This window comes from Polyodon spathula, chromosome 33, assembly GCF_017654505.1.
Source record: "Polyodon spathula isolate WHYD16114869_AA chromosome 33, ASM1765450v1, whole genome shotgun sequence".
Taxonomy (NCBI): domain Eukaryota; kingdom Metazoa; phylum Chordata; class Actinopteri; order Acipenseriformes; family Polyodontidae; genus Polyodon; species Polyodon spathula.
This window is the reverse complement of record NC_054566.1, coordinates 4,524,209-4,550,163: the sequence shown is the minus strand read 5'-3', so window position 1 is coordinate 4,550,163 and position 25,955 is coordinate 4,524,209. Positions and strand designations below refer to the sequence as shown.

General features: G+C 38.4%; 1 protein-coding gene across 3 annotated transcripts in view; it reads right to left on the bottom strand.

The window, feature by feature from the left end:
• LOC121303517 (astrotactin-2-like) overlaps window positions 1-25,955 on the bottom strand; it is a 615,708-nt gene that overhangs the window by 523,304 nt on the left and 66,449 nt on the right. For all 3 annotated transcript variants that reach the window (XM_041234251.1, XM_041234250.1, XM_041234252.1), the window contains exon 2: window positions 16,785-16,972. In XM_041234251.1, the coding sequence (XP_041090185.1) occupies window positions 16,785-16,972 (188 nt within the window). The remainder of the gene's footprint in view (window positions 1-16,784; window positions 16,973-25,955) is intronic.

The following is a 25,955-nucleotide window of genomic DNA, read 5'->3' as shown; positions in this document are numbered from 1 at the left end:
GCAAGCTGGTGTTTGTGCTTGCTGTTTTGGGTTTTTTTTTTTTTCTTTTCATTTTCTCGTCCAGTGAAGGCATTGCCCAGCCTGGAAACCTTTATTTTTGTAAGTTTTGCTTTGTGTTTCGTTATTTGTGTTTAAATATCTTTTTGGCCCTTGTGCACTTTTATTTTGTGTTTATTTATAATTCAAGTATTATTTTTTTGAACTGCAGTCTGTCTTTGGGCCTCTATCCACTCGCCAGCCTGCCACAGTCCCTTATGTCAAACCCTCAGATATATTACTTAAATGTATGACATAAAACATCAAAAAAATGTATCAAACATAAAACATGCTTTCTCTCTCTATGCCATGGTGATCCGACAGGCGTTTTTACACCGTTGTGTTAACCAAACCAGACACAACAACAACAACAACAAGAACATGCACACATCAGCATCAACTTTTCTTTTATCTGCAACTGAATTCCATTCTGTCCTGCTGAGAGCTGAATTTACTGTTTTGAACCCATAATAAAATGTGCATTGATCAGTTTCCATCTGTACCGTTCAGTCGGTTGCAGCATGTGTAAATGACACAGGCCCCCCATCAACAGTGTGAATCATATCCTACATGATCAGAGAGGACAGGGTCTACTGTATTATATTTCTATAATGGCTGGAACACAAGGGAGCTTCCCAACATCACCTTTTGCTGTCAACTCCAATATGGAGTTTGTGCTTGTGAAATGCTGTAGTGTCTAACTCATTTCATATGCATTCTGATGTATAGGGGATAAGCATGTTGTTATCTAGACTGGAATAATAACCTGGAGTTCCACCACGTCTAGACCTGATAAAATCTAACTAAATCGCCGATATCCTCCCCAGGTGACTACGGCTGCTGCTGCGAGCTCACGGAGCCTTCCTTTAGTGCAGATAATGAAAGAAGATCACTATATCGCCTGAAGCAAACCAGGGATTTCTCCCTCTGATATTTCCAGTCAAAGCACTGGTGCTCACAGCTTTGTTAGGTATGTGCACTGCATTCTCTATTAGCGTACAATTCTGAGCAGTCTAGATAAATTATGAAGGGGTTATTGTTAATAAAATACCAGGAATTTCGTATATCTTCTCAGTTCTGCTTTTCAATTATATATACAATATTGAAATATTTGTTTTAGGTACATGGCCAGTTACTGTACTGAAAAACTAGAAAGGTACAATAGTAATTGCACTTGAAGTAATATACTCTTAATTGCAATGTACTGGCAATTCAGTTGTTTCTTAATTTCAATGCAATGCACTGCACTTTTACTGAGACTGTGATTAGCTGTTTGTAAGTTTGAAAAGCTGTTGTTTCTCTGAGCACCTCGATTCATTTTCCGAAACGTGTGTCATCAGCCGTCCGCTTCTTTTCACTCTGCAGGCCCGCCATGCAGCTACCTCAGAGCTACAGTGTCAGAGGACCACGCAGCTGTAGGCTGCTTGCAGGGTGCACCTGCACTCCACGCAGTGTGCCTTTACTGGATGTGCAACTTGGGAGCCCCCAGATTTCATTTTCTCAACCAGTTCTGCTGTATATTCCTATGTTCTCACTCTTCCGGTTCAAAATGCCCTTGAAAAAAGTAGATTTACACAAAGTACAGACTCTCATTATGTAACCAAGACAAAAACAAGGATAAAAGTTAGTCTCTTATTGCATTGCGTGGTCCAGATAGAAGCTTATTTTTCTTCATAATATAATAAATCTGCCTTTGATAACAAAGTCTTCAGAATCAAAATTTCTACCTCTAATTAGAAGCAAACTTCCCTTGCGATAGAGACATGTTGGTTCTAGTTTAGAAAACACACATTTTTACGCAATGCTATAAAAGTACAGCTTCATGGATCCTATTGTAATAACCTACTGGGCTGTAGGTCAGTGTTTTACCAATGGGTTGTCAGCCATCCCAAACAGAAAGGGATTATACTGTACTACCACAAACCTGTAGAGTGTTATTTGAAAACTAACAACATGCAGAATGACGTTAAAAAGCATAATTAAAAATAGGCAGGGATATTGCTGCTTCCGATATTGTCCACATTGTAATAGGACCAGGTTCCATCCCTAGAGTTATACTATTATGTATTATGATAAAACAGGACTTTTCGGTTCCCAAAATACAGAATTAAGATACTCATCTTTGAGAGGAAGGTATCTGTTTTGCGTTGATTAACGTTCTTCAAAAAGCCTGTTAACATGTTTCAGAGACTTTGTTTTAATCAGTGATAAGTAAACGACCACATTAAGTGGCAAAGCCCCAGAAATGTGTTGCACATTGAAGAGGTATTGCAATCTGTATTGCAATGAATCTGCTTTTTAAAAATAACAAAATAATAAAAACAACAAAACATGTTTAACTACCAATACTGATAATACTACCATATTTATTCACACAATATTTAACGAATCTGAGATGAACCCAGCTACCACAACAGGAAGCAGCACATCAACTGCTGTATATACCAAGAATCATTAGGGTTTTGCACTGTTTAAACAAACATGACCACAATAATGAGAGAAAAGATGTTACAGAAATTAACTGATGGCAGAACTCTTAATGATTCTGAAGATCATCGATTTCATTTCAGAATTCTGATGTTCTCAAATAATCTACAGCAGCAGGCTGTGGAATAAATCAATTTATCAACGCCTAATGAGATCATTGATGAGGACTGAAAAGTGAGAATTAAAAAAAAAAAGAGAATGAGACCTTCAGAGGGATAACAATCTTAGAAACACTAAAAGCTGTTTTTTTTTTTTCTTCTTTTGTTTCAGAGCTGGATGAGATGGTTCAATTTAATATATTACATTTAAAATCTGTGGTTTTAGGTTAGGTATACAATGCAGTACTATTGCAGATGTTTTTTAAATTCACTACAATGCTTTTTTACACTTGGCAATTCAACTTTTACCTAACAGACACAACTAAAAAACATTATCGTTCAGCAATTAAAGCTGAAAGAATAAATCTGGATTTTCACACAATAAATATTTATTTTGCCAGCTAAATCTGAAGCTAAATCTAAATCAATGAGCCCATTGAAGTGTTTGATTTGGCATTGTGTGCTGCAAAGCTCTCCTTACACTCCGAGAGCCAATGTCTCTCACTTCCCTGCCCTCTCTGCATACCACAATGCCAAAAAATTACACATTTCAAAACTTTAAAGAATGTGTTTGTTAACATTTGTGTATTAAGCAAAAGCAGATTTAGGAAAAAATACACAGTTTACATTAAATCCAAGAAAAAAAACAAGTTACAATATAAATAAATTTCAGCTGTGTTCACTGACATGCGTCATTTAAAACAAAAAATAATTTATCTGGTTCTACAAGTCCAAGAGTGATCTTCAACGGCTCATTTGAAAAGTAATAGCATGGACTAATTATCTGTCATTCATGTATTTATTTAACTATTTCTATCTTTAAAAAAAAAAAGCTTTAATTTTTATAGAACTGCCTCTAGTCATAGTCGCACCTCCTTTAAGACTCTTCGTACCCCTCTCCCCCCCACTTTGCACACCACTGATCTAAACTATGGAATCACATTATATACCTGCAAAAGTTTGATTTGCACTTGTATTTCATGCCTGTATGTTTTATTTGGGTTTGTCCTTTACGCATAGTTGAGAAGCCAGTTGCAAAGACAATTCTCCCAAAACAATGGGGCCTGTGGCAGAAGATGGAGGATGTGTGGCAGACAGGGAAAGGAGAAAAACTGTAGTCCAGGGGGGGTTAGGGGGACTACATTTCCCAGAATGCGACAGGACTAAAGGAAATGAGAAGCACCTGAGGCTGAAACCCTGCAGTCAGAACTGCTAAAGGAGAGTCAGCCATAGTCAGCCAGACTGAAGGAGTACAAGCCAGCTGCTGAAGAGACCTGTGCTGTGTTTGCGTGAAAGTGTTTTATTTTGGGCTGGTAAACGACTTAGCTGTCCAGCCGTAGTTAGAGAAGAAAACAATTTTTTGTTAGCGCTCCAAAGTGGAGTTAAGTTTTTGAGTATTTATTTGTTTTGTTAATTGAGTTAATAAAAGTGCATGTAAGTGCTAAACTTCCATTCTGTGTCTGACTCGATGAGTGTAGGGTGAAAGATAATAGCCATAAACCTTGCATGGTTTTCTTATTATTATTTTGTTTTAAACAGTGAAAAACAACAGATGTTTCAAGCAATAAACAAGTCTGAACTTTATTTCTTCTTCTTCAGAACAGGCTGCGTCTCTGAATTCCTCGTCACCCTTTGCTGCTCCCTGCCCACTTCCATGTACTGTAGAATAATGTCAAGTGATTCATGCTTTGTCCTTCCACTGACAATGAATTCAATATCAGGATCATGACCGCTTGTATGGGTACGGTGAAGTAGTGATTTTGGACTATTCGGCAGCTTGTCCCGCCTGTTAAGGGGAGAAGAAGCCACATTTGGTTGAATTACAAATAATGTAATGTACAGTTTTTCAAACAAACTTTGTTTTATTCAAAGCTGTAGTAGTTAAACTGAACACTGTTATATGAGGAGGAGGTTAAATGAAAGTAAAACTTGCAAAGAAAATGTACTTGAAATGTGCTGGTTGCATAAGTATGCAGCCCCTTAGACAGTACTTGGTAGAAGCACCTTTTGCAGTAACTACTGCCGAGTCTTTTTGGATCGGTCTCTACTAGCTTTGCACAGTAGGATGGTGACATTTTTGCCCATTCTTCATGGGAAAATTGCTCCAGTTCTGATAAGTTTGTTGGCTTTGGCTTTGTGCTTCGGGTCATTGTCCGGCTGAAATGTGAATTTCCTCACCAGTTTCAGAGTCTTGGCTGACCCAAACTGGTTTTCCTCAAGGACTCGCCTGTACTTTGCACCATCCATTCTCCCCTCTATTCTGACAAGATTCCTAGTCCCTGCTGAAGAGAATCATCCATATAACATGAAGCTGCCACCACCATGCTTGTCAGTTGGGATGGTGTTGACTGGGTGATGTGCAGTTGGGCTTGCGCTAGGCATAACGCTTGGAATTCAGACCGAAAAGTTAAATTTTTGTCTTGACTGACCACAAAACCTTTTTTCCACATGTCTGCGGTATCATCTACATGTTTTTTTTCGCAAACTCCCTCTATAACAAAAACATTGTCAATGTAAAAAAACAAGTTAGAAAAATGCAACAGCCGTTTAAAGGAGTGATATCAAACACAAAAGTCCAAGTTAGGAGAAGTAATTGGGGCAACCTTGTCAAGCATCAACTAAATAGACACAATTGGAAAGGTGCTGGGACCCAACATTCACACAATTGTTGCTTCTAACTTGGGTTCTTTTTTCTAACTTGTTTTTTTACATTGACAATATTTTTGTTATAGATATCACTTCCTTTTTTACGTCATCAAATAATGAATAAAGCGAGGGAAAGATATTCGAGAATGTGTACGGTAAATAGACAGACAAGACAAGAGAGAGTAAAATGTAGAATACTATAACAGAAATGAGAAAAGACTTCAAAGTAAAATAATGGTAGAAGGGACTTTTGGACATTATTGAAAGTATAAAAAATGTATTCTTTTAGTTGCAAATGTATATCCATGAGTGGTGAAAATAATATCTATTTTGGTAGGTATTAATATTGATATTTACGTAGGTACAAAACTACAAAGGTACATAAGCATGTCAGTGCTAAAGGGTAGAATACTAACACATTTTAATGCTGAAAAAAAACATTATTCTCCTTGTTATAGAGGTGTTATGAACGTAGGCCAATGTAAGACATTTGTAAAGCATTAGATCTCTTCATAAAAGGCCATATCCATGTCTTTTGTCTTTCTTGGCCATGGTTGGTCTTCAATGAGTGCATCATTTGCATGCAGCCATTTTCCAGTAGAACCCACAGCAAGAAGAGACACACACATGCACACACAGACACACAAAGAACACGTTGTCCAGTGGCCACACCCCCTGCTCACGCCACAGTTCTGACTGAGGTCTCAGCTGTCAGTCTCACGCGCAGTAACACCCAGAGTGTGAGCGTAGCAGAGCGAGCGAATTATATATGGAGCGGGGAGCAGAGCGGTGTAGTTCCCTTTAAACAGTAGAACTGCCGCGGTTATACTCATACCTAAAACTGAGCTCTCTGACCATCAATCACTGAGCATATATAAAAAAGCTGCCCTATCAGGGCCCTGCTGTGAGGGGGAAGTCCCTCCCACCTCCTGCTGAAGAGGGACATCCTCACAGTAGCATATTGCCATTTTCTCTCTCACTTCACTGAGACAGGTCACAGATTGCCTCGTGCTTTCTTTGTCAAATTATTTTTGTACACGGTAATATTATTTACTGACTAGAGCTGGTTTCGACCCCTCTTTTGAGATTGGCAAGCAGTTATTTCTCTCTGTTCCACTACCTTGTGCAATTTTTCGACCGTGTTTTGAGCTGTTGTTGTACTGTAGGGTGGCCCAGCAGGCTCACGGCGTCGTCCCCTACTCCAATTTACTCGGCCTTAGCTACTTGCAGCTTGGGCTATTACACTCGGCACTGATGCGTCACTCGACAAAGCCCGTGCCATGTCAGTGCCCTCCACTGTATCCTCCCCTGGCTTCCACCAGTGCGACCAGTGCACAGCAAAGCTCCCCAAGCAGGATGAGCATTAGACCTGCGACAGATGCCTAGGGCCAGACCATGCGGCCAGGACGCTGGTGGGCGAGCTGGACTGCTCTCCCTGCCGCAAGTTTTCAAGAAGTAAGCACAGGAGAGCAGCCCTCTCACCAGTAGATTCTGGTGAGAGGCGCAGGCGCTCTCTGTCGTGGTCACCATATAAATGCCATAGCTCGGCTGAGTGGTGTTTCCAGGAGGTGGCGGAGACAGTGAGGGCTCAGCAGACCATCCTGGAGACCCTGTTAAAATCTCAGATCAGATTGCCCCATACCACCACCCCACTCCCGATCTCCATCTCCGGCACACAGACCTCCAAGCCTAGACTAGCTGTCTTTCACAGCCTCAAGGTTGGACATGTCTGAACCCGCCACGTCAGTTGGGCAGGCCACAGCGGGGGGCTCTATACCACCCCTTCCGCATGTATCACAGAGGGAGGAGTTCTGGGCCTTGATGCAGCATGCAGCTGCTGCCACGGAGGTTCCACGGCCAGCTGAGCAGGAGGGAAAGGGGAATCGCTTTCTAAAACAGACGGGGCACCCACAGCATGCCCTCCCCTTGTGCCAGGACTTTCTTGAGCTGGTGTGCTCATGCAACCCAGCATCCACCCCCTCAGCCTCTAGAAAAGCAGAGGCCCTGCTACACACCACAGGAGCCCAAGAAGCAGGTCTAGGCATGTTCCCCACCATCGGAGGCACTGTCACAGTACTGGTGCAGGGGTCCATCCTTATCAAAGGGGACAAACACCCTACCTGCCCTTCCAAGCCATGCAGAACAACAGACACGATCCTAAAAAAGTCACCGGCACTGTCAACTAGAGCAGCCAAAGCTATGGCCATGCTGGTCTTTTACCAGGAGCAGCTGGCTGAGAGGCTGCAGGAGAGGGCAACGGAGACGGACGCAGGGGAGCTATTGGCGGTAAGATGGGCGATGACCGACCTAATGGGGGAGTTAGGTCAGGCATCAGGCAGGTCTCTAGAGGCGCATGGATGCAGCACTGGCTCCACTCAGGCTGCGGGGTATTCGGATCCTGATCTGGACGATTGCCTAGCTTGCTCACGTTCCAAAGCACGCGCCGAGGCGCACACAAAACAGGTCATAGATCATGCGGTGAAGCTAAGGCTCTCTATACATCAACAGAAGAGCAACTTCATACCGTCTCAGTCCACAGTGTTCCTGGGGATAAAACTGAACTCTGTGAGCATGCTTGCCTCACTGTCTGAAGACAGGATTCGGTCGTTAGAGGCCACACACTCCCTATTCAGAAAGGATGCTCTCCTACAGGTCAGAATATATCAAAGGTTGATGGGGCTGTACAAACTTGTAAAAGCACAACAAAACACAGAACACAGCAGAGGACAAGTGGACCCATGTGAAGCTGAAAAGGCATGACAAGCCCACAAACAAAAACGCACAAGGACAAACCTGAGTGAACCACTCACAACCAAAGAAAATGTAAGAATGCCATAAACAAAACCCAGGCAATGCATGGGGAAGCACTGACTGCAGAAATAAAATAAGTGTTCTTTTGAAATGGTGGCGCAGTTGTAGGATTACATCTGGGATTGCGACGATGACGCCCAGGTGAGTTTACCTGAGATTTACATAGGAAGTGATCTAATGAGCAATTATTCAATAATCCTTATGAGAGAGCAATCATTCAAAAATCCCGCCTCCGAATATCAGCCTACACTTCGAAAAGTGTATCTTTTCACACAAACTGGAACTGGCAACATCAACCAATCAGCTGCTCCATCAGTGTTGCCCAGACAGACCATCAAACCGTTTTTATTGGTAGTTGTGTACTTCACAACCTTGCTTGTGCAGTCTGCAGTGACTCAGATAAGAAAATCACATCCGTGCTGTTATTTTCTTACCATTTAATAACATGTTGTGTGTGTTCCCTACCAGTCTACTGTTGCGTCTGATTAAGACATCACTACCCAGTCTTATTAAAAGCACAAATATGCCCCTTTTAAACCACTGGGTCTGCTTCTGAAAAGACTCATTAAAGTGAATTTCTGGTGCGGTGGTTTGAAAAATGACCACTATAGGTATGCATCTGTTATTCTTGTCCTCTATTGGACTGTAACTTTGTAATACAACCGCTACTCAGTCTGATTTGGAAGCCTTTTGAAATCAGACTTGTTAATTTCCATCAACAGTATTTCCATGAGGACTCTGCTGGCGCCAGGTAGGATTGTGGACTCGCAGAACATCTCTCCACACTGCTGTTGGATGTTACATAATGACTGTCCAATGCAAAGGACACACAAGGCAGGTTTTAAACCTCAAACCAGTCAGCTGACAGAACATGAGTATGTGAATAAATTAGACTCTATGGGAAATGCTGTAATTGAATTCATTTATAAATCGCAATTATATGACTCATGCTCGGTTGCAGATTAGATTGTAGGCAGCAGATGGAACTGTCTGCAGCCCCAGTTTGATATTGAAATGTGATGAGTTTTGCTTTCATGTTGCAGATAAAAATCTGCCATTTGTCACAGATGCAGAAATTAAAGTTAAATACCACCTCCCAAAAATTAACTTTCAGAGAAATTAAAACAACCATTGAGAGTGATAGAGAATACATGGTAAGATATTGAGCAGGACATTCATTAAGCATAAGGAAAAGGTATATTATCAAAGGCATCCCTTTAACCCAGCAGGTGCCATTGTCCACATTTGGGGACAGGCTACTTTGTAAATTTTGGAGCATTTTTAACTGGCATCTACCTACTATTGAAATGTTCTCTTTAACTACATTGTTCTGATAACGTACTCTAACTGTTAACTGCAAAAGCTAAGTCCTGAATGTAATGTATGAAGTTACATAAATAAAGCTTGTGTTCTGAATTTGGTACTTTATGGGTTAAGATATTTCCCTTTTAAATACTTCACTCTGCTTTATGAAACACTAAATCAGGGGTGGCCAAACAGCGTCTCCTTTGCCGCATGCGGCTCTTTTGTGATCAAACTGCGGCTCTTTGAACTACCCATATATTTCATTACACAATGAATAAGTTATTTATTTATGTTTTTAATTATTTATTTTATTCTTTTTTTATATTTGTATTATTTTACAATAAGTCTCCAAATTTTTTTTTCCTTTTCATCACAAGCTGATCCATTTCTGACCTTAGCCAATCAGCAGCATGCCAGCAACACTTTTTTGTAACATAGCAACTAACTAGCAAATCATATCCACCCTTACTGTACTGTGCATTCGGGACTCGAGTTACAGAAGCTCGGGAACCGTTAACTTTACTTTGAACAGGACCTGCTTCTGTTTTGTTCATAATGGCAGAAAAAAATATCGAAAAATTAAATCTGAAGATGAATATTGAACCTTCTGACCGGAGTGGGAAAGTAATATATTTTGTTGTTGAATACAATGGAAAACTCCTGAGCCTTATTTGCCAGTGCCTGGCTGCATAAAACATCTTATTATTAAGTAAGCATTTCACTTCAGTGTGTTTTTCACTTAGCTAAGGGAAAAATTTAAGGGTGTTGCACAAAACATCTTAACCTCTTTCCTCAGCTAAGGGAAAACACTTAAGTATTCATGCACTATTTAAGATTTCAACCAATAGGCGAGTAGCTTACTGTAGTCTGTAAATCCTGTCTCCATGGCAACATTTGAGCAGTTAAGGAAAACTACAGTATGGCTGATAAAATAAAATAAAAAAGAAACCCAAACTGGACAGAAGAGGAAAAACACAATACTTATGGAGGAATATAATAAAAGAAAGCAAATAATAACAGGCAAACTATGTCCGAATTTGACAAGTGCCATGAAGCAGAAGAAATTGGCAGAAATAACTGAAAGTGTGAATGCAAGAAATTTAACAGTAAATCACAGCATTCACAAGATGGATTTTCTGATTTCAGAAGAGCATCACAAAAACCAGGTAAATCTACAAAAAAATGTACACTAAATATATTTGTTTAAACAATTTGTATGGCAGTGTTCGCAACAAAACAAAAACGTGAGAGCAGAATTTTGTATTTAGCAGAATTAACCATTAATCTCACTGAAGATGTTATGCAACCGGTCAAATGTGCTTTGTTTTTTTTTAAGTTTACATTTTTATAGTAATAAAAAGCCACCAGTTGCAAAAAAACGAAGTGCTACCGCTGTATTTGAAGAACAGGGAGCAATGCTTGATTTCTTCTTGTCTGGGGTTGTTAATCTGCTTCCAGCATATACAGACATTTAAAAGACAGTATTTTGGTCAAATCAATAGTTTGTTATTAATTGCTCGTCATCCATTATATCCAAAGGATTTCCTCTCTGCAAATCCTTCTGCCAAGTGTGGCTGTGTCCTCTTCAATTAAAAAAAACGCTGCCAAACAGGTTTTTTTTCAGTTTTACATTTTTTCACTTAGTTATCCCCTAAAGTTGTTTTGTGCAACAGTTAACTAACTTAAGGGAAATACTTAAATATAAATATTACTTAAGTAGAAAATTTGTGAAAAATAAGGGGGGAATTTCACTTAAGGTGTTATTCGATTGGCATATGCCTTTATGTCGCAGTTCAAATCTTCAAATCTGCAGGCTTATTTCACTACAAACCATATCCGCATTGACAAAGAGATCTTTTGGTGATTAGATTCTAAAATTCTGTCTTTAAAAGTTAACGCTACAACAGCCACGATAGTCATGCATTATATGTGCTAATGTCCATTTAAATATGGTGTTTCTGCTATGCAAATTATGTTCATGAATACATCTTTTGAGTTTTGTCTGAAAGTTTGTATATAAATTTCATATCAGAGCTGATTAAAATGTACCCGTCAAAATGACTGCTGTCGGTAAAAAGTAAATGGATAAACAGATGCAAATGTTGACCAAATTTGCCAAACAATCTGAGACCGCGACTCTAGACTACAAGTGGCCTAGAACTTTGCCCGTGCAAAAAACCCTACTCCGAAGGTGAGTTTGTGAAATTTGTTATTGCTATCCTATGTCCAAACAGCAATCGACTGCAAAAGCAAATTTCAGAGCTGCAGCTCTCACATCACACGGTGGAACGTGTCCATCTCAAATCTAAGTTGTGACATTGAACTACAGCTGCATTCAGAACAATGTGCATAGTAAACAATGTCAAAAGTCACACTGAGTACAGATCCTGCCTGTATGTGGTATAAGAAAATAAACGATAGTTAGCTACTCACCCAAATAAACAAAACTATCCTTTTATATATAGTGAAAATGTATTTGTTTGGATATCAATATTACATATAAAAAATAAAGGTCAGCTTCATTTAATAGTGTGTATGTGATAGTAATTGTAGTAAAACATATCAGTGAAATGCTAAATTAAGCACTTTTTAAAGTTTGTGGCTCTTTATCACTGTACATTTTATTTTGTTGGCTCTTGGTCTGTGAAAGGTTGACCCCTAAATCATAGGGACAAGGGCTGATGCTGCAGCAGCACACACACTGCAAAAGGAACACAGTAAGGTTTGCTCAAAATCTGAAATTCTAATCTGTATCCATTTACAGATTCCCAGTGTGGAATAAGCCTAACCTTGTTCCCTGCATACTGTACATATTGAAAAGTGGAATGTGATCTGTATTCCGGTCCTTACTGCTGCATGCTTTGTTTAATATGTCTGCGTTATGAGTGCATTTCCAGGAGTGAGTGAAGCTCAATCCTGATTAAATGGCTGCTTGTCTATTTTGTCGGGAGTAAAGTAGCTGATGATTGCTGTTAATCACTATGTACCTGTGGCAAAGTGGCTGGTGAAGGGGAACAGGTGTAGCGGTGATGCGATGCAGGAGTGACAGGCAGACAACAATATCCAGTGAAAAATGGCTTTTATTTGTAATCCAGGTCTGGTGACCGTAAAATAATAACTTGTCAGCTATATACAACATTGTGCAAAGCGCGGGGATAACAAAAACAGGGCACAGTCCCGAACAAAAAACAAACACACGGTCACCAGGCCTGGGTGAGTGCAGTTGTGCTTGTGGTGAGTGAAGACACAAGTATTTTGTGATGGTTGGTGCAGGGATGATCCGGTTTGTGCTGACCCTTGGCGACAGCTCTGGATTTGTGGGTTTAACTGTCTAGTGATGCAAAAACACAGACAATTATTAAACAACCAAAAAACAACACACAACACGTTTGCTTATTAAATGAGAGCTCCTCTCTCGGTCCTTCTCTCTCCAGCGTTTGCCCAAACGAAGGAAAAGATCAGCGTTACCCTGGCTCCTATATGTACTCCCGCATAACATCTAGGTAAACGGTTGCAGCTGCTTTATTACTTGCAGCTGCCCCTCGTTTACCTTTCAGGTCAACACGGTCTTACAACAGAGTCTAGCTTCTTTCCAGGCTGACGACTTCCGGTCCCGGAAACGAATTGTCAGGCCAGCCCTTCCAGATACTTCTCCTCCCGTTCTTTAGTGCCCTCACTGGTCGGGAGGGAGATTTATCTCCAGAACTCATTGTATTTCTGTCACAGTACCTCAGTGTGGTTCTCACCTGTAGAGAGAAACGTTTTCTACTTCACTAACGATCCTATTTAATTTGACATTTGCTTCAGTGCTAACTGACAATGTATTTATTTTCTTGAGTGTCTGTGTAGCTTAGCTTGTATTTCCCTTTAAACTGTGAATGAAGAGATTAAGAACGCTGCTGTGATGTATACATCATGACACCTGAAACAAGAGCTTTCTGAACACAAAGCTGTAGAATGACAGCCGTTCTCCTTCCCATTCAATCTCCTCTCAAGTGTGTTCTGTGTTTCAGGAGAAGCAGCACTGTCAAGAAAAGAACAACCTTTAGCACTCAATTGGCATCAGCAATGTGAAGCAGACGGGCAAGGACAGGCACTGAATCAACAGCAACTGCTCAATTGCTTTTGGCAACTCTGAACAACACGCGGATATTACAAAACTATTAATATCTGGCATTATAGGATACTTCAGTAGGCACCGGGAGGAAAGCAATCAATGCTTTTGAAGAATTGGTTCTGGGTATATTCATGATTATAAATACACTTCAATGAAATGAAACATTAATGGAAGAATGATTGCAGAAAAAGTACAAAATATCAATGCCACCATTAACTAAACCAGGGGGGTACAGTACACTTCTTAACAAGTGACTAAGTGTTACTAGATACAGGTAACGATAGTGTGAGGTACAATGTCCTATATTCGGTCACGGAAGGATGGCATTCATTAAAAACCTTCTCAGCTGTTTTCAAAGAGTAAAAAACCCTGTTAAAGAAGAGATCAAGTTTTGCAAATAGGCCTCTGTCTCGTATATGCTCAAATGGACAAAGAAAAAGAATCCGAAAAGCAGTAGATGTGTGATTTCACTTCAGTTGTCCCAATATTTCATGTTTTTATTTGTTATTTAGCTTTATTGTAACCCACTTCTGCAAATATGGAGCTACACAGGGGGTCCCCGAATGGCTCACTTGGTAAAAGCAGTGCTGTGCGGCGTGCAGGATGAATCATACAAGCAGAGATCGCAGGTTCGAATCAAGGCTGTATGAGGCAGCCGGTCTTCGCTGGGGACTCCATATTGGCTTTGACACTGCCGGGGTTGGGGAGGTGGAATCCGGCTTAGACTGTTTCTCCTCACCGCTCTGTGGTGACCCTACAGGCCAGGTGCTGAGTGAGTTTGGGGGCAGAGATTTGCTGGGCTGGTCTTTGTCCTCCAGAGGCAGACATCCGCTCCAGAGTTCTTGGGTATAAAAACACGCTGACTGGCTTGTGGGATCAGAGAACGCACACTGAGCCTCGGGTCCCTGAGCTGTGTGGGGAATCGCCGCGGTGAAGGAGAAAACTAATAATAATAATTGGGCATTCCAAATTGGGAGAAAATCAGAGGTAAAAATAACCGGAGATTTTAAATTTATGAAACAAAAGGAGCCACACAATGCAACATAAGCTGAATTTGTACTCAAAGGACTGAATTTGTACTCAAATCAATTTGTAGACCATCAAAGCTAATCTGATTTGACCTGGCGAGTGGCAAATTGAGTGTAGATTCAAATCATCACTGATTAGCTACTGCACTGCACTGCAGAGGGCACTAATAGGTACTACGAATGATTATATCCTGCTGTCTCCACAATCTGAGGACACAGTGTACAGCCACTTTTCCAAGATTAAAACAGAAACGTTTGTAGGAAACATGCAACACTAGATGAGATTCAAATACATCAGGCAACCAGAACCATCCAGATTGAAAAGGGTTCATGTTAGTCTTTAAGTAATAAAGTAAAAAAAAAACAATCATATGGCTTGTCCCTTATAAACTGTATATTAAATGAAGAGGCATTTAGATTAGGTGGAAAATCCACACCATTGTGTCTAAATATCATGTCATTAATTAGGTAAATGAACACAGATAATACAATAACATGACATGCAATAACAGGAGGGTACAATACTGATACGAACATAATAACATTCCAAAGTACAGTAGGGCAGGCCATTCCATGTGTCAATGCTTATCCCATTCCTAGTATCTGATTGATCTCAAAACGCTGTCAAGTTGGGTTTCAAAGGGTTCAAATAATTCAGTATCAACAACATAGAGAGGTAGTTTATTGCATGCTCTCATCTGTCCTACAGTCAGTCTGCCTCCACTTCATTTCCAGCTGCGTTCTCTGGTCTGGTTTCTGTGCTGTGCTTAGGGTTATATTTGCACTCGTCTTTAAGAATGTAAAGCCAGTCCCCCTAATTTGTGTGTGTTTAGGCAAAGCAGTTTCAATTCCCTCAACCTCTCTTCATAGCTCATAGGATTAGCCCGGATGCACTTCGTTGGATTCACTCCAAGGCCACAGTGACCTTTTGGTAAAGTACAGTATTCGAAGTGTGGTCTCACCACTGCGCTTTACACCCTTCTTATTACCTCTTGATTTGTACGCTTGTTAATTCTACATAAATGACTTTACATACAATAACCTTACCAAAACCATTTAGCAAATGTATTAAATGATTACTTTTCACAAGTTTTTACAAAGGACGATACGGACAACATGCCCCACATGTCGACCTGTTCCTATCCAGTTTTAAATAACTTTAGCATACAGAGGCAGAAGTGTTAACGGAACTAGGAGCTCTTAAAATAAATCACCTGGACTGGATGAAATCCTCCCAATAGTACTCAAAGAAATGAAGTTATTTACAAACCGCAAACCAAGATCATGCAACAGTCTCTTGTGACAAAGGTTGTACCGACAGACTGGAGAATTGCAAACGTAATACCGATCCACAAAAAGAGAGACAAAACCAAACCAGGTAACTACAGACCAATAAGCCTGACTTCTATTATAGGCAAACTTATGGAAACTATAATAAGATCCAAAATGGTATTGGTGCCCTGGGAGACAGTCAGCATGGTTTTAGGAAAGGGAGAGCGCGTCTAACCATCCTGCTTGATTTTTTTTTTTGAAGACGCAACATCGAAAATGAGCAATTGCAAAGTATATGACATGGTTGATTTAGACTTCCAGAAAGCTTTTGACAAAGTCCTGCATAAAAGATTAATTCTCAAACTGAACGCAGTAGGGATTCAAGGAAATGCATGCACATGGATTAGGGAGTGGTTAACATAAAGTACCGATTAGAGGAGAAACTTCAAAATGAAGTGAGATAATCAGTGGAGTACCACAGGAATGAATATTAGCTCCTCTGTTCTTCCTAAACTACATTAATGACTTAGATTCTGGTATTGTAAACAAACTTGTTCAATTTGCAGAAGAAACAAAAGTAAGAGGAGTGGCAAACACCAGTGCAGCAGCAAAGGTCATTCAAAATGCATTCAGAACTGGGTAGACACATGGCAAATGACATTTAATAAAGAAAAGTGTATTGTACTACAAGCAGGCAATAAAAATGTTAATTATAAATATCACATGGGAGATACTGAAATTGAAGAAGGAATCTATGAAAAAGACCTAGGAGTTTATGTTGACTCAGCAATGTCTTCATCTAGGTAATGTGGGGAAACTATAAAAAAGGCCAACAAAATGCTTGGATATATAGTGAAAAGTGTTGCATTTAAATCAAGGGAAGTAATACTAAAAGTTTACAATGCATTAGTAAAACCTCATCTAGAATATTGTGTCCAGTTCTGATCACCTTGCTGCGAAAGAACATGGCTTCCACGTACATACCATGACAGAAATATGGAGAACGTGCATCTGCTCGTCCACAATCTCCGAGGGCTCCCGGAGAGGGGGGGGCGTCACCTGGGACAGGTGCTCTGCACTGCTCATGGACACATGGAAGTAGAGGGTACCATTCTCCAGCCACTGCTGCTTCCAATGCACCAGGGAAATATCCACACCCGTCCCCGACATTTCTGTAACAAACATCATAGAGAACATCATTTTAAAGATGCATGCGCAGTTTGGAACCACAATATGGTGTGATTCAAGTATATAGTTTTCATATGATTGAAGCCAACAAATGAATGCTTTTGTTCATTTCCATTAGTTACATTGGTCTCAGATGTGCAGTTTTTAAGGATACATGTGCATTTTTCTATTTAAGAAATTATTTCTGGTAATACAGCAGGTTAAAGAAAGTTTTGAGATTCCATGCTTTACTCTCCCTTGCACTCTCTGGATCATTTCACCTGAGCAGTGTCTTCTGGGTCAGAGCAGGTTAATGACTGAAAGCATGTTAGTCAACATGGAAGGCTAAAAAAAAAATAAAAAATTAAGGGGTGAGGATAATTCCACCCAACAAGGTGAAATAACCAAGGAAGTGTAACACTAATCAAAGAAAGATTACTTTAACATCATGTAGTACCAGATAACTTGTAAAAATAATAACAACAACATGTGTTTCTTTCAAAGATTCACAACAGGGAAGATGTATACAATGTATTTGTTCACTACAATCATATAAATTACATTTGGAGTTCCATTATAGCTCTTGTTATTCCACTCTTTGAACCATGTTTCCCTTGTGGTATGTTCTGGTTACTTCTTGTCGTAGAAGGAGTTAGAACATCTGTTAAAGTAAGCAAAGCATTTAAAAATACATTTTGCACAATGGTGTTTAATAAATAAGTAATATTTTACTGAGTGTATATCATAGTGCAGTATATTGCAAATATGATTTAAAACAAATTGTATTCAGCTTTACAATCATATTTCATTTCACAGCAGCAGCAAGGCAGAATCAAACCATTGGCTTACAGTGGTGCCAACCTCAATTAGCCACGTTAACATTCACAAGCGGGCACCCCACACTGTACACTCCTGTACTCCTTACTCCTGTAAGCACTGTCAGTAAGTTTCACTTGGGGAAACTTTTTAAATAAACATGTGTAAGAAGTTGGCAGATTAATTCACATGTAATAATGCACAAAGACACTAGGGCTCAGACATACAGCCAAATTAGCAAGCATACATATTGAATACAATATTTTATTGTTGTTTTACATAAAATTAATTAGTCCATTGTCATATCCCCTTCAGTCACCACGTTACACTTTTGATCTATTTTTATCTGATGCATATAGATGTGTTTTTTTAACCTATGCTGTACTCGATAATGCATTGTCACAAAGACGGCTGCAGTGGGTGACGTCAGACCAGAAACAGGAACCAGGAAATAAACAACAAAGAGGTGGAGTTGAGTGGAGCTGAGTGATTGGTTTTGCTCAGCATTTAATGAATGAACAGAACAGTAAATAAAAAGGTTGTAACAAACAAAAACACAGGACATGGCACTTAAGTCAAATTAAAGAGCCAGACAAAACAGACTATACATACAAACATGGTGAGCTGATATTTTAACTATAAACTATATTATTATTATTATTATTATTATTATTATTATTATTATTATTATTATTATTATTATTATTATTATTATTATTACCTCCGTCTCCAATCCCGTTCTCCACTCACCGAACACACAACCCCGAGTGAGTGAAAACATGCTGCTTTTATGCAGCTGTACCAAGACTCGATTGCTAATCAATCATTCAATTGGAGTCGCGGTACAACTGCACGTGAATTAATAAAGTGCAATTCCCCGTGCTCACATATTATTACATTTTACTTGCATGTGAAGTGCTGTACAATCCTCGTGCCTAAATACAAAAATACATTTTAAACACTTGTGTTACACAGACCCGTTTATATCCTGTGTACCAATGACTATACACCAACATTAAACACACAACATACAACACAAAATACACACAGGTGCTATACTTGATAATGCATTAGATGTTTTTTATCTATGCTATGCAATGCATTAGATGTTTGTTTTTTTTATCTATGCTATGCTTGATAATGCATTAGCTGTTTGTTTTTTTTTATCTATGCTATGCTTGATAATGCATTAGATGTTTTTTTTTTTTTTATCTATGCTATACTTGAAAATGCATTATATGTTTTTTTTTTTATCTATGTTATACTTGAAAATACATTACATGTTTTTTTAATCTATGTTTCACATGACAATGCATATATATAATAAGTATATATATATATATATATATATATATATATATATGTGTATATATATATATATATATATATATATATATATATATATATGTGTGTGTATATATATATATATATATATATATATATATGGACACTGTATATCTCATATATAGTTCAGATGGCAGGGGAACTTCTCATATTCCTTAGAGTTCACATTAACAGTTTTAAAATGATCTAAAATGAAAACAAATGTGACCTAAGGAGTGTATTATTTTTTCATTTAAAACATGTATTTGAGTGCATATACAATAGTAGTCCTTTAAGCATCTGGCTTCATCTAACTGACATAAAGATTTAAAAAAAAAAATGTATTTTGTTAGCTATTCCTTAATATATTTTAATATATTTACTACTTGCTCCAAATCATTAAGTTCCAGAATACAAGAAAAGGAAATTACTTTCAAACACATGAAGAAAAATTACTTTGTGTCAAAAGATTCAAATAGGCCTACTCTCTCTGGTGCTGAATGGTGGAGTGATCTAACGGTAGTAATAGTTTTAGAAGAAATAGCATGTGCTAGCAGTGACAAACCAAATTCATTTTCAAAACGCTGGCTGAAAGGAAGCCTTTTCATTAATTAAACCTTTTCAAAACACGATCAGTTATCTAGACCTCAGCTGCTGTCATAGTCAGGGTTTCAAGATTCAACCGGCTCTATCTGGATCCTGCTGGGCTGAGATTATCTGGGAGGTTCAAAAGAGCACTTTTCAACATGAAGCCCTGGAAGCAATTTTCTGCAGAAAACATGTTCATTCGATGGATCTATGACAGCTTTATGACAACTAGACCTCAGTTTATAATTGCATGATGACACTATTAGGCCCTATACGATCAATCTGTATACGGTTGTAGTTCAAGGTTTACATACCGTAGTGGAAATTTATAATTTCTAGAAACTTCTCGAAAAAAAATAATTTTCAGAAAAATCTTTTGTAGCAAAAGTTTTGCTTTTCTGGATAAGGAAAAAAAGGTTTCAAGAAATAGATGTCTACAATTATTTATTTCAGCAAATTTTTTGCAAAAAAAAAAAAGAAAAACAAAATGTATTTTCATAAAGCTGGAGAAGAATACAAGAAGATTTCCAGGCATTTGAGTATCCCAATTTCAACTATTATTTCTATTATCAAGAAGTACAAGACTCATGGCACTGTCACAACGCACCCTCAGTCTGGAAGAAAGAAGGTTCTTTTACCAAGAACAAGTAGAAGAATTGTGAATTGGGATTGTTAATAACAATCCAAGATTGACTGCCAAAAATATTCAAAGTGAATTGGCTAAAAGTGGGACTGGGATTTCCATTACAACTATAGGTGGAGTATTGCATGGTGAAGGTCTCAATGGCCGCTTGAGAATCCTTGATATGAGTCGAAGAAGCCCGTGCACAAGAGAACGTTGAAGAATGGTAAAAAATCCCTCAAGAATCATGCTAAAAGCTCATTGACAAATATCGTAATTGTTTAAAAGAGGTTATTATTGCTAAAGGTGCCTCAACTGGTCATTAATTTAATTTTCCTTGTCAGAGTATGAATACTTTTGAATGAGCATTTTTGGAGTTTTGCAAGTAAAAATTGCTGAAATAAATAATTGTAGACATCTATTTCTTGTAACCTTTGTTCCTCATCCACAAAAGCAAAACTTTTGCTATAAATTTTCGTTGGGGTATGTAAACTTTGAACTACAACTGTATTTAAATTGGAATAAGCAGCAATGGTATACCAGCAATGATATCTAGCCCCTAATACAGTAACTACAGCAGCAATAGTATCTAGCATCTAATACAGTAACTATAGCAGCAATGGTATCTAGCGTCTAATACAGTAACTACAGCAGCAATGGTATCTAGCGTCTAATACAGTAACTACAGCAGCAATGGTATCTAGCGTCTAATACAGTAACTACAGCAGCAATGGTATCTAGCATCTAATACAGTAACTACAGCAGCAATGGTATCTAGCATCTAATACAGTAACTACAGCAGCAATGGTATCTAGCGTCTAATACAGTAACTACAGCAGCAATGGTATCTAGCGTCTAATACAGTAACTATAGCAGCAATGGTATCTAGCGTCTAATACAGTTACTATAGCAGCAATGGTATCTAGCGTCTAATACAGTTACTATAGCAGCAATGGTATCTAGCGTCTAATACAGTAACTATAGCAGCAATGGTTGCTGATGTCCGGTTTGAATGACAAGATAGAGAAATCAAACAACTGGATGCAGACATATCAATTTCAGTAACTTTATTACAGCACATCATAGCATCAGCAGGCATTGTGCTTTCTTCTCTATCAAGGGGGGTTTGAATAAACTGTATGAGCACACTGTCAACAAGTAAACAAACAGCACGTTGACTACTAGCCATTTTTTAATGTACTTTCTTTTTACTTGTGCTAATATTTGTATTAGGATCTAACAGTAACTTAAATACTGAAGCTTCCACAAATACACAGAGCTGGATTCAAATCCTACTTTTATTCTTTTATATGTTTTAAGATGCAGATAAAAACAAACACTTCACAAACCATGTTGGCCTTTGTGTACAAGGTTCCTGAACTGAAGAAGAGCTGCATGTTTTTTTGTTTTTTTTGCAGTAAGTAATTATTTAGGCTACTGGGAATCCCCACAACACAACATCATCCACTGCAGGTTAAAGCCATTATACAGCACACAACCAAGCGATTAACAGTCTCAAAAAATATAGAAATAAATACTGAGGAACTCAATTTTAATACTGCAAAGGCCTCTGAATTAATCATTTCTAACTGGGCTACTGAAGCCTGAAAGCCTACCAGACCACATGGAATTCTAAGCAAACTGCCTTACTCATGCAATCCTGAGAAAAACTAGTGCTGCAAACTTAGTGCTGCAAACCATCACAAAACAAACAAACAAACAAACAAACAAAATGGAAACACTTTAAATGTGAATGCAGTCATTTTCTAAAAGCAGTAGACTAGCAAGGCGCTTCTAAGTTTGTTAAGTGCTCTCGCCTTCAGCTCACAGCATTCAACTGCATGACGTGCGCCTTCCCACACAGTACAGACCTCTTCTTTGGGGTCTATTGCTTAAGTAAGGTAAGAGCCCAAGCTCTTGGATGTGTTGTGATAGATATACTTTGTAAAGCATATTCTTTTCTGTCTGGTCAGTTAGAAAACTAGTAATAATTAGGTCACTTTCTATGAAAGAACAGTAATATATCTGTCCAGCATCTGTGACAACTTTAGGGTTAGGCCACTGCAAAACTCAAGAATGGAAATAAAAACCAAGTCTTTAAAAAAGAAAAAAAAGATATGTATCTAAATGCCAAGTCAAGCTGGTCTTCTCTAAAGCTAAGGGATGCCCATGTTATTCTTAAAAGCCTTAGACGTGTTTAAGCAATGTATTTGGATGCTTATCCTTTGACAGGCAGTTTATCATTGTGTTAAACAACACTGGGCAAAATGCCGTTCAGCACTGCTTTAGAGAGCAATGCTTTGACGTTTTCATTTTTTTTTTCTGTGTTTTTCCCAAATTGTTTTGATTGAATTTTATACATGGATACTGTGAGCCACTGGAGGGGGATCATCAAATAAAAATGATTTCATTAGATTGAAACCTACCAAGTTCAATATCATTTTGTAAGAATAACTATTAATCGTGTCTCTAGTTTTGTTTTCTTGTTTGCACTGCCACAGCTGGAGAGAAAATCAGAGCTATCAGTAACATGAAAAAGCCATCCCCATGCCATCCACCCAAAACATGTAAACCAGTGCATGCACATACAGGGGGTCTTCAGAATCGCAGGCGAATCGACCATAACTGAATACTATATAACTATATATTGTGACAAATACACTCAACTGTAGTATATTTTAACTTTGTTTCCAATCCTCCGTTAGGTCCACAGTAACCACAAGACTGTCTGTTTGGTTAAACAGGGCGGTGCCTGTACTTTTATTGGACAATCCAGAGCCGTAGACAATAATCAATATAGGGTTCAAACACAGTTAGGGTTCTCATACACAATCCAGGTTAATCCGCCAGAGGGGTGGTCAAAACAGTTCAAGTCATACACAGTGTTTTTCTTCCTTTTCTTTTTTTTAGTTTTTAAATCAATGTCGGCACCAGCACTTCGCTCTCGCACACACCTTGTTCTCTCTTTTCGTGCTGTGACCCAGCCCTTTTATAAGTGGGTGATTATGTCTGATTCTGAGCCGGTGTTGCTACTTCACCCAGGACACCTTGCATTGTGGGAATTGTAGTGTGCTGTGGGTGTTATAGTCCTTTCCTTGCTGCCATTTTGTGAAGGTAGAAAGTGCTGACAACACCTCAGCCCTGATGTATTTACCATCTATAACCACACCATTTGCTTTAATCACTATATATATAATATATATATATATAATATGGTCAAAAACTTCCCATCTTGTCACGACCTATGTGGACAATATATATATATATATATATCTATTATATATATATTTTATAATATAATATGGGTATTGTTTGTAATTTATTAGAACAAACATGACCAAGACACTGATTAGTGCAAATGTGCATGTGACTGTCAGTCACAGAGCCCTCGAGGACATCAGCTGCTCCACTGCTCTAGTCACAGTGCGATGCTTACAGTAAGTGCTCTATTCCTTGGCCTTTTCAGACCAAGCCAGCAACACTATTGGCAGAGGTACAGATACTATTTTAATGCAAGGCAAACTTAAAGTGCCCTTCAATGTTTAACCAATTAATAATGTATTTAAAAACCACAGCATTTTATTAGGAATGTAATCAATGGCTGATAGGATACAACTCCATAAAGAGTCCTTTTAACAGAAGACATATTTGGTCTATAACAGATTTTTTTTTTATTTTTTATGTGGTACGAGTCTTTTTTTTTTTTACCACTGACGTGAATAATTTTAATTAAATCCCAGAGGAATTCTGTAACTTGGGAAACTTGACAACACTTTTGACTTACAAACAAAAACAGCAGCTTTTCATTTCTGCCTTAAAGCAAAAATGTACAATTTTGTTAAAATTAAATCTACAGAACAAATCATCTATGAGGACAATCATCAGTTGCAGGCATGAAGCTAGTTTTGCTGTCAGTGTTTCACCCCATTGGAAGCATTTCTGTCAGAAGAAAAAAACACTTTCATGTAATAAAACTAGAAATAAACCCCAGAACGCCCAAGAGTCCTGCATTTAATGAATTAGGTTTTGTAACTTCAATGGATGACATACCTGACACACAAGTGCCTCTTTCATATACCCAGTGCTGAAGAGGCAAATCATGTATTTCTATGGCAATAGCAAACAGACATCGTGCTAACACAAAAATACTTCAGTGAGTTACAGGAAAATAATTCCATCTAGGGTTTCTGTGACGTCATAAATTACGTTTTTAAACTGTCACAGAAAACCGAGATGGAATTGTTTTCCTGTAACTCACCGAAGAGGCCCATCTATTTTTTTTTTTTTTTAACATATTCTCATTTTGTTGATCATTAATGAATATTAGTGTAATGTGGGTGTTGTCGATTGATTGAAAATGAGACATTTTGTGTTTGAATTGAAAGTGATGGTCTCGAGGAGTCGAATGGGTCAAAGTTCAAGTATATTTTCCTCTAGAGGAATTATCACTTTTTGACATCACTACTGTGGTATTATGCCTTTTTTTAATGGCTTAGGATGCACATATAGCCTTCATCCATGTATTATATATCTAGTGTAGCGTGCACGGGGGAAGGCAGCAGCAGGACTGGTAGGTGACGTAATCACACACAAAGACATAAGGCTGATATACGCTCCTTGCAAAGGAGCCGGCTCTTTTGTACAGCGGTATCGGCACCATGGTGGAATTAGCTTGCATTTTCAAAACAGCTTGCTGTGGTTGTAACCTTATAATTTCATACAATGGAGGACTGAACGATATTGTGGCACAATCAGATTGCTGTCTTTTAGGTGTGTGTGTGATTGATTAGTCACCGAAATGTCAGACAACAACTGAAGACATAAGATAATTTCGTACCAGTTAATTTGCACAGATGAAACAACCTGGTTAACCATATTGATTGCATATCAAATGCTTAGATGACATATACGGTTGAACAAAATACATTCTGACAAGGAATTGCATTAGTTCCATTACTTAGTTGAGCTGGTTTCAATAAATACTTTCAGATTTAGATATAGGCCTACTCTGTGATACTTGAGTTATTCAGTATATTTAAAACAGTAGGTATGTGTTTATTTTTTAAATTATATATATATATATATATATATATATATATATATATATATATATATATATATATATATATATATATATATATATATATATATATATTATTAGTCGAATAAACCACTACCAAATAAGACCATTTTGCTGCCTACTTTCGAGGCAGGTAGCAAATCCTCACTGCTGCCTTACAAAGTTAACTTTTGACCCAGATATATATTTTTTGTTGCGACATTCTGTTATGTGGAATGTAATAAACGAGAAGCAAAACTGTGATTTTTTTCACCTTCATATGACAAAGCCATCCCCACGTTTGTTTTATTTGAAGTATTTAAAGTTTAAATTTCAGTCTTTGTTTGCTTTATGAAAACGTGTCTGTAGTCGCTGTTTACTGTAAAGATGAAATGGCAAGGAGTGAATTAGTAGTTAATTCACTGTGGTAAAGTAAGTCCTACACAGTTTATTCTTTACTCCTGGGATATTTTTGACGTGTTACATATTGTAAGGTCTTGCTATGAAATAAAGGCACACATACAGGGGTCACACCCCCTGCCCCTGCTGCTATGCTGTCTCTGCCTGTGTTCAGAGCAAT